The sequence below is a fragment of the Colossoma macropomum genome, unplaced genomic scaffold (genome assembly GCF_904425465.1).
Source record: "Colossoma macropomum unplaced genomic scaffold, Colossoma_macropomum, whole genome shotgun sequence".
Lineage (NCBI taxonomy): Eukaryota > Metazoa > Chordata > Actinopteri > Characiformes > Serrasalmidae > Colossoma > Colossoma macropomum.
In genome coordinates, this window is record NW_023494785.1 from 31,715,765 (window position 1) to 31,731,833 (window position 16,069).

The 16,069-nt window shown below is 40.6% G+C and overlaps 1 protein-coding gene across 1 annotated transcript in view; it reads right to left on the reverse strand.

Moving 5' to 3' along the window:
* Positions 1 to 16,069, reverse strand: part of dnah5 (dynein, axonemal, heavy chain 5) — a 158,998-nt gene that overhangs the window by 19,033 nt on the left and 123,896 nt on the right. Inside the window, exons 67-74 of the mRNA XM_036590645.1 lie at positions 10,856 to 11,099; positions 10,207 to 10,321; positions 8,013 to 8,203; positions 6,079 to 6,200; positions 5,505 to 5,654; positions 3,630 to 3,875; positions 1,853 to 2,072; positions 678 to 883 (exon numbers count right to left, since the gene is read on the reverse strand). Coding sequence (XP_036446538.1) covers positions 678 to 883; positions 1,853 to 2,072; positions 3,630 to 3,875; positions 5,505 to 5,654; positions 6,079 to 6,200; positions 8,013 to 8,203; positions 10,207 to 10,321; positions 10,856 to 11,099 — 1,494 coding nt within the window. The remainder of the gene's footprint in view (positions 1 to 677; positions 884 to 1,852; positions 2,073 to 3,629; positions 3,876 to 5,504; positions 5,655 to 6,078; positions 6,201 to 8,012; positions 8,204 to 10,206; positions 10,322 to 10,855; positions 11,100 to 16,069) is intronic.

Below are 16,069 nucleotides of genomic sequence, written 5' to 3' on the forward strand. Positions count from 1 at the left end.
GGGCCAGCCACGCTTAGAAGCTGTGAATAAGAAACTAATTTCAGCTTTATTCTCCCTCCCCAGTCACATAATAATGTACCCTTACCAATGTGCCAACGTTAAAGCACACATTTTGTAATAGCAAATTAGCAGCAAGTCAAGGTTTCATTGAGTTGCCTGGACATATTTTTTTCTTCCTGTGATGAACAAATACCTTATCACATCTCTAACAGGCACAGCTACCAAAAGCAGCTTTGTGGTCAGAAACTGATCATTAATGGATAACTAACTACAGTCTCTATCTGTTCACTAGCAAGGCACATCTCTGGTAAGCGTTTCTAGTAAAGTGGTCAGTGGATGTTTGTTCTGTCTTTTTGTCTTCTGTCTTATCTGATGCCCTGACGGGTATGGGAGACGGTAATAGATGGGAGATAGAAAAAGTAGGAAATAAACAACGACCAAAGACTTTCAGGTGTGGTGTTTCTCCCAAATATCATTCATGTGTTTTAACATCTAACATTACAGATGAAAATTCTCTCTTGGACTAACTGTGGCTCATTTACAGATCAGATTACACTATATATTAATGGGTAATGTCCCTGATAAATAATTTAGTAAAGACAGTAAATACATTCCCAGACAGAATCCACAATCAGAATTATTAGCAGAAAAGTGCAACCCAGCCATGTTCTCCTTACTCTTTTGATGTCCATATCATCCAAGTGGTTCTGTACGAACTGCACAGTGGCGTTGAAGTCAGCCTGGTTGAACTCATACGGGATGCTCCAGCCCAACGGACCGTACTTACGCCTCTCCTGGACGGTGGAGTGCAGGAAGGCCACGCTGTAGAGCATGGGCCGCCACTGCACCATGTTACTCACATCCAGAAGGTCCTGACTGATCCCTGAGAGACAGCCAGAGAGAGACAGCGAGGAAAGAACGAGAGAAACAGGTGAGTTGTGAAAAAGGGAAAGAGAATTTTATCGGCTTGATTGAGAGTCAGGGGAGTGACACTTCAGTTCATTTATTTCCATCCTCGCACTAAATGGAAGCTCTTGGTGGCATCCAAGCACAGATGTCATTTGGTAAACTTTTACAGATTCTCTAGCTGACTCTGTTGAGCCCCTGTGAGGAGACAAGCACCCAACAGAGCTGAAGTCTTCTTATCAGTGCATTAAATATGCTCATCACTCACTGTCCCCAAATGGTAGCAGCAACCAACTCTGAATAAACAATAATTTTCTCAGACACAGTAGGGAACTCTGCCTAAACAGATTAAGGTTTATTTTTGCCCAAATTACACCGCCAGATTTTCTTTGAAAATCCAATTTATTTGAAAATCTACTTTGTGCTCTCAGACTGACCTCAAAGAAGGCAGTCTTTCACTCCAACGCTCCAAAAGCGCTAATGTTGGTTTAGCCTTAGAAGTTAGACTTATCACAAGCGATAACAAAAGCTTGCAGTAATTTGATATTATTTCTCTTTCATAGCTCACTGAAAAAAGTGGTTAAATCCTGTTAAAAGTGCAGATTCTTTCAAAGGATATTACATTTGTGTTTACAGGTAGAATGTTTTATTATGACTCAAATTTTTCTTTTTTCCTTTTTGTTTCATTTTGACATCAAAACAAACGCCAGAAAAAGTTAGAAGAGGGACTCAAACCTGTAGACATGAAATGTAAATTGAATATAAATGTAACTTGTCAATACAAAAACAAATTTACTATGCAAATACATTTAATAGTATAGACAAACAACAGTATTGTCTCTAGACTTCACAGGGTTAAAACGAACCCTGACACCAGTGACGTCTCTATCAGTTTTTGAGTAAGAATACTGAAAGCACTATAAACAGAAAGAGGGACTGTACTTACCTTGGTATGTCCTCTTGAGGCCGGCCTTCAGGCCCTGTGGGGGCTCGTTGGTAAACTTGATGGACATCTGCAGCAGTGTGATGGGAAAATGGCGGTGCACTTCAGTAGTCATCCACAGACGGAAGCTGTCGTGGACGCTGTCCGTCTCTGTCACGGTGTCCATCAGCTCATCCAGGAAGTCCAGGCCCAGGTGACAGTTCTGTAGAAGAGCCCAGCCGCCCTGTGCATATATGACAACCACAACATAAACATAACTACGTCAAAACCCCATCCATACCATTATACTCACTGTCCACATTATTAGAAACTCCTACCTTAAAGTTCCACTTAATGACCTCTTCAGGAGGTCTACCTACCCTTATAGGTTCATTATATAGGTGTACAATCACTGACTTTAACTTATCTATTATTATAAACAATTTGTCAGCCATTCTCTTCTCCATTCATTTATTCATCACCAGTCAGTTTCTGACCACAGGAACACTGCAGCTTGTTCCCAGTTTTTCTTCAATTCTGGCCAATTCCACACATTAGGTAGGTCTCCCCCCATAACAAGATACTGCCAAGTTGGGAGGGTGATGACTAGCATGTGCTTTCTCAGCGAAACATGAGATGCTACTGCATCTTTTTAAACTGCCACTAATGCACTGGATAGCTAAAAGCTAAGGACAACAATAACTGCCCACAGCATCACGTTAAGTGATGGGGCGGAGTGAGGACCATACAACTGACCAGCGAGGACATTCTTCTTTTAGGACTCCCAGCCACGAATGACTGTGGCATCACTGGGATTGAAATTGCGATCTACCAATAACAGGGCCAACAAGCAACAGGTTCACTGTTGACCAGACCACTGTTTGTATTCTCAGTACAGCAGTTACACTGACATGGCTAGGTTGAGAGTGGTACACCACCCAGAAATATCCAGCCAAGAGCAGCTCTGTGGTCAGGAACTGACCGTTCATGAAAGGCCAGAGCAGTGGTCACTAACCCTCCTCCTGGGGGTCTACTTTCCTGCAGAGTTTTCCTCTTACATCTAACATGCTGCCCCCTCTTAACTAACACTAATGCACCTGACCCACCCAATCAAGGACTTCTGAAGTAGTTCATTAGCTGGAGCAGGTGTGGCTGATTGTGGTTCAACAGGAAGTCTACAGGTAGGGAGATCTCCAAGACCAGGATTGGTGACCACTGGGCTAAAGGACAGCTTAAACAGACTCTCCATCAACAGATGAACTGTACATCAGTGAGGTGGAGAAAGTTTAAATGAATTCTGGTGAGCAGTTTTTTTGAGGCTGCATGAGTTTGAAAAAAATGATCACTGCTATTGATTGATACTGTAATTACGATTATTACTGATCATTAACAGTGATGAATATGAGACGGTTTGTCAAGCTCCCTGAAATGCACAAAATGACACACTGTCACAATGTGCAATTAAACACTATCACTGAAACTGAACTGTCAAATCCGACCCATAATCTTGCGCAATACAACACAGAAAAGGATCCAGCAAAAGTCTAATTTGGTACCACCAAGTGCTATAAGCTACAAGTGCTAGCAGCAGTCCTGTTTCTGACACACTGTTGTCTAGAAAAATGCAGAAAAGTATGAACAAGTTTCAGGTTTCAAAATATCTGCTACTCCTGTTTTTAGCTGTGCATTGTACTTGTGTCCATTTTGTCTAACTGAGTGCATGTGTGGTAAGGGGAAAATTGTGATGACCTATTCCTTTAAGTAAAGGTTGTATATCAAGTTGGCATGTAGACGTTCTTACGTTAGCCATGGACTGCTGCAGCAGTTTGCGGGCATGCACCTCCTGGCCTTGCCCCATGGACACGTAGCGTGTCTCCACCTTCTGTCTCTTTCCCAAGGCGATGATGGAGTCGGTGGGGTCCGAGCCCATGGACAATAAGCAGATGAGGGGTGTGCGTGGGTCTGACTCCTCCCACGTCTTCTCCAGGTCCAAAATCACACTCTCTACATACTTCTCCCCCATCGAGTCCATGATGTACTTGCGTGCCTTTACAATACACAAGACCAAAAAAATGTAAATTAACAGATTCTGTGCTGGAGACCAATGCACATAGTTAAAAATCATTATTTAATGAACTGTCATTTCAAAGGCACCTTATCCTATTATTTGGACGCTTCATGACTCATGGCAGGTTTAAGAGTAATTCTAATGTAAACACTTAGTGTCATTGCCTTCCTTCAACAAGTATATACAGTCACCATCCACATAGTGAGATCCACCTACCTTATAGGTGTACAACTGCAGACTGTAGCTCATATGCTCTCAATCACTCTCACAAATTGTCAGTCATTATCTACCACATACATCATTGGTCAGGTTCTGACCACATATTATTATTATTATATTATCAAATATAATTTTCAACAAAGCCAAGGACACCATAAGGAGGGGTAGATTAAAATGATAGACAGAGGCTCACAAAGATTGTACCTTTTTTATTCCTTTCTTTTGTTTTTGCGATGTGATTTTTTGGTTTACTAAAAGAATCTTAATTTAAATACTTAATTCATTGAATAATTACTGAAGACTAGTTTTAGATACAGCACCAGCAGCAATTCATCTTGTATTCTGTCACCCCTTCACTGGGCCCCCTATGTAATGTATGCCCTGTCACGATCTTTGAGAAAAACCTTTGCTTTTAATTCAAACAGAGATGCCGCCAAAAACATAAGGTTTCAAGAACACCAGGAGAAAACAGGAAAATTAGGGAGACAGCATGTCACCTGGTTTTCAGAGGTAAAGATGGATTTATATGAAAATTATATTATAGCAACTGCAAATGAGTTGTCTAAACCAAACCTCGTGTCCTTCACGTTAGTGACGTTTTTCCTTATTAATAATACCATCTGTTTGTGTGTTAAGATATTGTGTTCTTTCAATCAGTGATGTATAAAAGTTTAACTTGAACACAAAGCTGAAGTAGTCTGGTGTCTACTACGTATACTAAGGAAACCCTCTAGGCCTGTTGTTTCTTTCAGCTCGGTAAAGTACAAATTAAAACCAATATTATTCCATGAATTTCATGATCTATAGCTGGATAAATGAATCTATCTGTGGAGATTTTGGTAGCTTTAAATAATGTATCTGTTCTCTACTAGTCAAAAAGAGTACAGTACAGTACACTGATAGGCAAATGTGTTGCTATATTTTATTCAGAGCTTGTTGCATGCTGGAGATGACAGAATGGTGAAAGGAAGTTGAAATTATGAAAATTATGAAAATCTGTCATGTTTAAATGTTGTGACAGGTTCAACTAAGGCAAATGCGAGGCCCATGCGTAAAATCTGCATTAATTTTTTTTGAAGACATGGTAGTGGCATTGTAGTGTGTGTAAGCCACTACACACACTACAGCCACAGCAGTGTTGCAGGAGTTGTGCACGTCAGTGTCACTGCTAGGTTGAGAATGGACCACCACCTAAACATATCCAGAAACTGACCACTGATTAAAGAGGTTAATTGTGCATTATCAGGGCTACAGGCTCTATCTATACACCATATAACGCCAGGGTATCTAATAATGTGGACGGTGTGTGGACTTCACATACATAAACAGTCTACAGTTCAGAGAAAGAGTAAAATCAGATGTGAGTAAACGTGTGAGATAGTGTGTCACCTGGGCAATAGTTCTGTCTGGACACCAGGAGCGGATGAGCAGCAGGCGTCTGAAGCAGTCCAGGGACTGGTCGTAAGCGTTAGGGATGACCTCCTCCTCTGGAGCCTCCTTATCAAACCAGCTCTTCCACTGCTTCTCATGACGGCCAATCTGATTACAAGCAAACGCACATGCATGCACAGGTAAACACAAACGTCTGCGTCCATGAGCGTCATCAGCTGTTTGTGTGTGTGTTGTGTTTCTTTTGCAGGGTGGGCTGCGTGTCCCTGCTGTGCTTTGCAGCTGTTTAATTAAACAAAGGCTCTTAAATCCAGTCTCCTTCAGTCACAAATAATTGATCTGCAGTTTGCCAAAGTGAGCTTGTTTCACACAGCGCTGAGCACGTCGCTCCGCTGGGAAAGCGGAACCTGCCAATCATTCGCCTGCACGTGCGCGTGTATGTGTGAGCACAGTCCAGGCAAATCAAATATTAACATGTTTACTGCCAAGAGAGGAGCAGAAAATGGAATTAACATGGCAGTGCTGCGTGTTTATCTGTTCATGTGTTTAGGTGGGGTCATGAACACACACATACCTGATCCAGGATGTCAGAGAACTGCCACAGTTTGCTGAGTTCAACCAGGTTGAGCCAGGTCATGTCCAGAATCCACTTAGCTGCTTTGGGTGGGCAGGCTTTCAGATCCAGAGAAGCTCCACCTGATGACCATAGGCAGGCAGTGCTAGGTTAGGCTTTTGGAAGAAAGTGCCATTAAAGCTATTTTGATATTTCATCAGTGCTTTGTCTCTACCAGGAAGAGAACCAATATATGTTTACATGTGTTTACATTTTGTGCAAAAAAACAGTGTTGATATACAATGACCATACTTTAAATTGCATTAAGTCCTTTGTGTTAGGAAACAAAATGTCAAATCAAGTGGTATTTATATTAAATAGACCATTTCAAGATTGTCATTTCCATACAATTATATAAAATAAGGACATAATGTGCATCACAGAGACAATGAATCGTAGAAAATGAACAATGCACCATCTAATGCAACTGCCCTGTTTCAGCACCAGTTTGCAAATGATCAGCACTAATTAACACCTCACTCCAGTCCCCTAGATCCAATGTAGTTATTAATTTGTGCAATGACAGTATCATATTCAAACTTTTTCTTCATTTGAATTTTATTTGAAATATCGCAGGAATATCGAATCATGAACCCAGTATCAAGAATCGAGTATATTGTTACACCCCTACCACTGACATAGTAAACACAACTCTCTAATTTACATTTTGGTATACTATAACAATAATCATCCTCAAACATTACTCTGCGCCGCCCTCTAGAGGTGTTACTACACCGCTTATACAACATTTACTTTCCGTAAGACCCATGCTTGGTCTTAGCGGCTGCATTTTCTCCTTACTTTGCCTTTACATTGGTGGTGGGTATGTACGTGATTCTTTTCAGTATGGTGGGGTATGTCTCTCATGCCTCTTTTCAATAACAACCCTGGATATATGCAACATACCGAGAAAGAAGATATGTGAGAGTTAATTCTGAGACTATAACTATTTTCTGATGAAGAAATTTACTTAAGACTTACCTTCATACAGCTTCTGCTCAAAATCACCTCTATTTCAAGCAATCAAGCAAAAATGTAATCCTTGTTTCCAGGACACAAAAGTTCGTCTTGTTTACTAATGTTTTAATTTAACGTTCAAGTTCACCCACACTTATGAAATATACAATATTATGTATTCTTTGACTTAAGAAAATACAGTAGGCATGTGACTCCATTGTCAACTCTAATTTAAAAATATTAAATGTAACGTGTATTGTCTTGGTCATCACACTTGGTCAACACTGGCTCATTTTTCCAGAAAGTGGCATTAATTAATTAAAACCAATGAAATAAAAGCATAAAATGCACATCAATCTTTGAAAAAAGGAACTGAGGTGAGTGCCAAATCCCTCATTTTATGCTCGGCTAGGTATTCTAGTGTAATATAAAACCAATCCCCAGGGCTCTGACTACTTCTCAGCCAGGAAGCCTTCCTTCATACTCCCTTTAACATGAAGCTTCTTTCCTTTAATGAACTGACCTTAAGAGAACACCAGGGCTATTTATACGGACCAACCAGGCACAGCTCAAGCGTCTAATAATTGGTCGTGTGCAGTGCTCTCTCATGCTGTGTCTAATTGTAGGCACAAACGGGGTGAATTCAGGATAATCGGGCAGCACTATTATACCTACAAATGTGGAAATTGAAACTTAGTCTCACGTTCTGCGTTACAACCACTTACTGCTTTAATTATGAAAGGCAGTGGCTAACGTACAACAGAAGGCCAAGTTCAACTTTACTCAGGCAGAAGAAAATGGGCAGAAAATGAAAATGATGAGAGAGTAAGCGTCTGACGTAACCACAGAGAGAGTAAAAAGGAGATGAGAGAGACAGAGAGAGATGACAAAGCTCAGTAAGGCAGGAAGAAGTCGACTGGGCTCTGCTGAGCTCTCACCTTTAATTAGGGTCAGGAACTCCTCATGTTTCACACGATTGCTCTGCATGTCAATCTTGAGCGCAAGCAGGAGGGTGAACAGAAACTTGTGTTCCTCGTACAGGCCTCTGGCTGCGTACTTGTGCACCTCATATGTCATGTACTCAATGATGTTGGCAATACGCTTGCTTGTAATGGGACTCTTCAAGGACCTGCTCCACAAGATGAAGACAAATGGCAGATTTTTCGTAAGAAAGTGAGGTGTGAGGTATAGGTGTTACTAACAAAACGCTAGCTACTTGAAATAAGCCTTTGACGCTTATAAGAATGATGGAACTCTAAAGTAGAATTTAAACTCGCTGCTCTTTTTACTAAAATCCCCTGCCTTGGACTTGGAAGCTCTGCTCTAGACCTTCATTGGTGGCCAGCTTCTAACCATACAGCCAGTCTTGGCTGACCAGTGATGAATGGAGTAGAGAGTGGCTTGTGCACGACAACAGATGGGCTACAGCAGGGTTGCCAATCCCAGTCCTTGAAACCCCACACTATGCACATTTTTGTGCTTTGCCTCATCTAGAACACACAATTTAACTCATGAACTAATTCATAAGCTCTTTGTGGGCAGGGTCACGTGTAGGGAAAACGCAAAAATATGCAGAGCATGGGGTCTCCAGGCATGGGATTGGGAACCCATGGCTATTAGTACACCTAGGCCTCTTTTCCCACTGTAGAGGGTATACCAAACATGGATCCGCAGGACCGGTTTCTTTTTTAATCTGATATCTTGCTGATGTCAGGGCCAGAAAATACTGAAGACAAGCTACATGACAGTGGCTCAGCGATGGCTAACCAACTAACAACTCACAGAGCACATCACAGAACACATTTGACTCTTTTACTCCAACATCTGTTACCCAACTTTGTGCTGTTAACATTTCGTTTGAGCTGCAACCTAGCCTGTACTGTGATTTATGGCACATTTAGCCTGCTATAAGTCGGTGTTAGCTCAGCTAATGTTAGCAATCTACTCCTTCAAACACCACCGAACAGGTTAAATTTCAGTACTGGTTTCTGTCACTCCAACACTCGACTCCTTCACTCAACTTTGCTCTCTCAGACATAAATTTTTATCATCTACACTTGTGTCAGTAAAGCACCAGTTAGCCAGTATCTAACCTACACTGTGGTTTGAGGTAGTGTTTGGATCTGTAGCCTAGAAGGTTAGCTAGAAGGCTACAGATCCAAACAACACCAAAAATGTTTAAGCTTTCTGTACCCCCAACATCAGTTGCTCGACTTTGCTACCCTAGATTTGAGTCATTTTCTTCCAAGCTTCTGTTCAGTTAGCCAGAATCAAACCTGTTCTGTGGTGAGCAGAGTTGTTAGCATGCTAACTGCCTAACAGTTAATCGCACAGTTTAATGTTTATTGTTGTTAGACCCAATTTTTACTTAATTTTCCCCTGAATGTAGTCGTAGACAATTCCCACCCATTAGCTAAGGGAATCTTCCTCTACACACGAAGGGCTAGAACTTGCTTCCTCTGAGACATGTAAAGCTCCACTGTGTTTTTTTTAATTATTTTTTGATAATCAGATAGCTCAACATGCTTAGAGGAGAACAGTAATTCTGCCAACAGACACCCATGTTCCGCAGTGGCTAGCATCACACTGAGTGATGGGGAAGGGGAGGACCATCCTAACCACCCGGAGAGCTTGAGGCCAATGTTGATCTCTTGGACCTGCAGCCACAGATGGCTGTGGCATCACTGGGGGTCAAACTCACAGTCTGCCAATGACAGGCCCAACACTTAGACAGCTGCACCATTCAGGAGCTTGAACTGCACTCTTTATTCAATTGTGAATCAATGTAGGATGAGGTGACACAAAAGCGATGTAAATGTAGAACCAATCAGCAGATTGCTCTGTTAGCCATCCCACCTGGACGTTTCTGCAGCCCTGAGCAATGTTAGCTGACTGTGCCGAGGAAATTGTACTGAATAAAGTAAGCTCTTCGTGCCGAACCTCATCTGTGGAAATGCTATACAAAGACAGGTGGACCAAATAAAAAGCGAGTGAATGAAATTAAAAGGTGGGTGCTTCTGATAGAGGGGATGTTGAGTGTATGTATTGGTAGGTTGGTGGTGTGCCTTTAAAACAGCTTGGAAAAGGTTATACTATATACTATATGTAACCTTCAGGCATGGCTAGTATTACCTGGCCAGTGACCAGTCGAATAAGCCCAGGAACTGACGCAAAGAGGTCTGGTACATCACATTCACCATGCTCATCTCTGTAATTAGGAAGTACAGGATACTGCCTCTGGTCGCCACTACACACAGACACGACAAAAAAAAGTGGTAACAGGTGACAATTAACTAAACTACTTTTACAGGAAAAGCTATGTAATTATATTTTTACAAGAAACTTTTCATCTAAAATGCTAAACAATGCTGTTAACCCCTTAAATGGCCAGGGCCCACCAGCGCAAGGATTAATCTAAGAACAGCTCAGCCAGTTTGCACTGAAGTTCCTGTAGTTACTGAATAATAAGTAACTAGTAGTTAGCATGTAATAAGCCTGGGATATTAAGGGGTTAATGTATGAAAGATAAGAGGAACTTCTTTTCATTGTTAGCATTACCCCTGCTGGCTTACCCCATTGTTAGCATAAACAATCCCTGTAGGAACCTTCATTAAAGTAAATGTCTCTCACTGAACTCTTGTTCAGGTTTGAAATGCAGGATGAGGTGATGAAGAAGTGAATGATTTATACCACCACATGTAGAATCATCAGTTTAACTGTTCCATTTACCCTCCTATTATGACTTTCAAACAAAAAGCATAGCTGAAATCTGTTTTGTTACCAGGCCGGTACTCCTCTCGTGCTGCATTGATCTGGATCTCGGTCTCCGCAGCTATCTGGAGCTTCTGGGCGACCTCCTCAGCAGTGCGTTTGGTGTTGCCCAGTACCACGATCAGACTCTCGTCATCCACCAGGGAGCCTTGCGTGCTGGTCAACCTAAACAGGAGATTGTCCTCCAACTCCTTCATCTTGCGTTTGTTGGCCATCACATCCTCCAGCAGGTCCGTACGGTCCTTCTCCAGTTCCTGAATCATGATTTCAAAGAGTCAGCACCCACGGTGGAAGCAACTTTCCCAAAGGTCAAAAGTACAGCCCCAGTTACAGAAAGCATACTACAATGATTTTTTCCAGGGAAGGTACAAGTTATTTATTTTTCAGGAGATATTTCTGAACAGATTCGATATCACATGATCCCATTGCATAAAGAAGGAGAAAGTCAACAGAAAACAAGGACGGGACTTTCCAAAACTGTTCAAAAACCTATTAAAAGATATCCTAGAGAGATAGGAACAAGCTCTACTCTTCAGATAAAAAAGCACAGGTGTTTCTGTCCATCCTCACACAACAATGCTATTCTAAAACAATGCTAGTCTGAATTGATGTGTAGCTGTCAAGAAGCTGTTACTGAGAAAATAGATAAAAAGAAGAAAATTTGCAAATCAAACAAAGAAGCTGCTGGTGTTCTCAGAACAATGAACTGACTACTCCAGAGTCCAGACCTCAACATCACTGAATGTGTTTGGGATTACTTGGACCATGGGTAAACGAAAATGCAACCAACTTCTAAGACTAAACTTTGGAAATGTGGGAGACTATTTCTGCAGATTTCTTTGAAAAAGCAGGTCTCCCTAAAAGAATGGAAGCTGTAATAAAGGTAAAGAGTGGACACACTAAACACTGAAAAAAAATGATATTATATTTAGTTGTGGAGGCTTCTGTGTAATTTTCTGTTACATGTTTTCTGCTTTTTTCTTGATTCAGAAAAATGAATAGCTAGTACTAAATGTTGTTTTAAATGGAACTCTAGGTTGTTCTACAGCAGTTATTTTATGGTTTATCTGATGATTCTTGTGGTGAACAAGGAACTAGCCTTCTTTTTCTTCTGTGCTGTGCTTAGTTCAGGGGGAGCCGATCGCTGACGGCCAAAGGGACAAGATGTAGCTATGCCTAGAGCGAACTGTTACTCTTTGTATGGCATGGTTGGGGCCAACTGCAGCCTTTAACAAAACATGACGAATTGTGCAGTAAATGTGCCTCTTTAACAGCAGATAATGCTACAATATTATTTCTACATGCACAATATTGGCATTTTTTTGCTTTTCAGTTTGCTTACTTTCGGCAATGACTGTGTTGATGTAATATATTTTATTCATAAGGAAATTATGTACACATTTGAATAAGTAAATTCAATTAATTTTTCCTAATATAAGCTCTAAGACCTCCAAGCTACCTAATCAAAGTTACTAAAGTTGCAAAGATGAAGTTAATATTCAGATAGCATTGCAGTAACAAATAATGCCAATGCCAGTACAAAAAGCACAGGGAGATATTATGGGCAGTAAAACTGGAAAAAAGGAACACAACATCTTTACACTACATCCACAAAAGACTGATTTTCAGAAGCTAGCAAGAAGTGAGGGAACTAAAGATCAAAAGACTACTCTGCTATTTTCTGTCCTTCAAAGCCTCTTGTCACAGACCAAAAATCTGGCTTGACAACTGCTGCAGTTTTTGAACACTTCAAATGAGCAGATGCCATTCAAAGAGAGCTAAATATAAAGGCTGTGAGGTAACAGCATCAAAGGCGGGTCATTTAAGTCATTCAGGCAACAGTCAAGAGTAAACTGCCATAATAACAACTATTACCTGCATCAATAATCTATCACTGCTCACCCATAATGCATGCCTTCAGTTGTGTTCTATACACCACCTTTCCCATTCGGAACATTACCTTCTAAATCCCCTTTTCAACCTTTCCACTTGTGAAATTAATGACCTAAAGCATAGCCGCTCCATCAGACGCAGATGGCTAGCTTGTGCCAAGGCTGTCCACGGGCACTGTAATTCAGCACATGAGTTTGCTTCAGTGGTCTCATTATAGCCAGTGCGAGAGGGACACTGAGCACAGGCCCTTTCCTTTACTGCACAACAAAAATCACAGACCCAGCAGTGAATCTGCATTGAATGGCACTTCCATTTTCCCTCAGCCCACAAGACTAACAGGCACTATTAAGGCCTGACGGAGTGTTCATGGAGGAAATATACTGGTGCAGGCAGGGCCTGTCAATGACAAGGAGCCAGAGGATGGTTTGTACTCTGCTACATACAGTTTGAGTCACTTGAGTTAGACTGATGCACATTTTTTTCTGTGCCACACCGTAGCAGATGGTGAAATGCTGCTGCTGCTTCAAAGCTGAATATTGCTCCAGATCCGGTATAGGAGATTGATAACTGATAAATAATAACTGATTCCACATATGAAAATTCTCTGCAGAAAAATTATTATTCAACATACTGAACAACTTCTTAGTACAGGACATCCTATTTTTAGCTTTGAGTACAGTCAGAGCTTTTTTACTTTTACACCCATATCTGTTAGCTCCACTTAGCTGGAGTACAGTTAGAGACTGTAACCCATGTATCTAGCTAGGCCTGTGCTTGTAACACAGTCCTCTTATTTGGGTAACTAGGTTGAAAATAACCAAGGTAAATAGTTAAACTGGGTTGGGGGGAGTATATTTTCCTTTGCTTTATCTTTTCCTGCAGTAATTTTGTGATGGTCCCTAAAACTAAAGCAGAAGTGAGAGCAAACAAGGGAATTTAGGCTTAATCTTTGTCAAATAAAATAAGATAATAATAGCACAGTTTAAAACATGCGACTGTTGTATGTCATCATTAATTTGGCCGTGAAACTGTAACAAATCTAGGAGCAAAGAACAATTTTGACACAAAAGGCCACAGAAACTTTACCATCTGAGACTTTGGGATGCTTAGCTTAGGCCTTGGCCATCTTCTTTTTAAACACCCTGTTTCACCTGACGAACGAGAGCTGAGACAGGATTTTACTTGCGTTTTTCTCAAAACCTGAAGTCATTTGTTTTGATATCTGAAACCTAATTTCCACACAATTTAATTCCACATTTTACAGCAAACCACTCTGAATAACTTACATTACATATTTACATCTTAATGATCTTAAAAAATCTGGCGGATTTCCCATTTAACATAAGTTATACTTTTTGTACAGGCATGAAATCTGCCTTGAAGACCGAGCAAGTTTAACCAATGCAGCCAAGCAATATCATTCTCAAAGCATCACTGCTATGCTGAGAGAGATCCACCCCCGAATGATATCAGTAAACAGTGACTGATTAGTCATGCATGACAACAATCTGTAACTGTGCACCTGTATGGTGCATCTATAAGGTATGTGGAGTTGATAAAGTGGCCAGTAAAGGTGAAAGATGTTTCTAATAAAACACCTATTACAAGGTTAACCGCAAGTTTGAAAATCATGCCTCCTAATGAGAGTTAGGAAAACTCCCAATAAAGCTTTTTATCTACTGACCCAAAACTGACACAAGCTATCCTCATAACGATGCTGTGGCCAATGCCCTCTCTCCACCATAGAAACAGATCTGCAGGGCAAACTCATTTAGCCACGCTGGGGTTTCTACAGCCAAAACATTTCATAACAAGGCAGAGCAGGCAGATTTGCAATGAAAGCTGCAAGATAATGAACTTAAAAATGTCTCCACCGGAGGCAGTTGCTAACCCAGTCTTATGCATGACTTAGCGCTCCACTCTGAATTCCATTCAGCTCACAACTACAGTCATGGATACATCTGATGCCAGAGAGAGAGAATGCAAGTCAAAACACTATCATTCATCATGACTTAATATAAGAAATTTCAGTCATTTCTAACACAGAAAATAATAAATTGTGTGTCCTACACTCTTAAAAAAGATGGTTCTTCAAAGGTTCTTTAATAAAGATAATGGCTCTATATAGAACTATGAACACTTAAAGAACCCTTTGCATGATTAAAGAGTTCTTCAGATTGTCGGAGAATGTGTTGTATATGGTTCTATATAAACTTTTCTGAAAAGGGTTCTATATAGCACCAAAAAGAGTTCTTCAAGTGTTACAATGTCAAGCTTGTTACAACAGAAGAACCCTTTTGGGTGCTATATTTGAACCCGGTTCAAAAAGGTTCTATATAGAACCATTTTCTGTACTAAAGAACCCTTTAAAACCGTCTTCTTTATAGTGTAAATGTTATTCGCTGAGAACAGTCTGGGAGATTTGCAAGCATGCGGATGCGGGTAACATGCCTGGTCAACGCACTGCAAACTCACAGTCCTGCTGTACAAACTCAGCGTGCTTTCTTACATCACTGTGTCAGTTCAAACACTCAGTAGAGGACAGAGTGAACCAGTTCGCAATGACAAATGAAATCAGAACACAATGATGAACGAAAATGTCCTTGCAAGCTTGAGGCATTTGCATTTGCGTACTTTTGTGAACAGTCATGAATACAATGCATAGTACCATGAACAGATGTAACCAGTGAAGGAAGTAAGTAATGGAAGCTACCAGTCAGCACTGTACTGCATGACTAAATTAAGGCCCTAAGATTTGACGCAGAGAACATGCAGAGAACATGGAAAGTACTGAGAAAATGGATTTCAGATATAAAAATATGAAAACACAGAAGTGCGAAATCTGAAGATTATTGATGATTATTGCAAAATCTCTAAACATATTAAACATTGTGTAATTTGTCCTTATACCATCCAAATAATCTATACACAACAGGGTATGCTCAGCATCAAGCCCCTGCACATCAGTAAAGGCACATGGGTCGACTAGCTGACTGTGGGAATTAACCCATTATGTGATTTTCACATCATAAACTCTTTCATATACAGTTTAACTGGAGGGCATTTGTGAGATCCTGTTGGTGTGGGTTCATATCATTTTTCTCTCCCTCAGTGAGTCACACAAAACCATTTAACCAGCTAACAACGCCCCTTTGTGCTACACTTGATTAAGTGTGCATCATAAAGGAATTCCATTATGATACCGAGAACTTTACTTGCTGTTACTGAATTTAAATTTGATCAAAAGTTTCAATATTTATTTAATATATAAAGAATGCAAAGTGCCATTTCACTATTGTTTGTGTTATTGTACTATTTTTCACACTCTTTC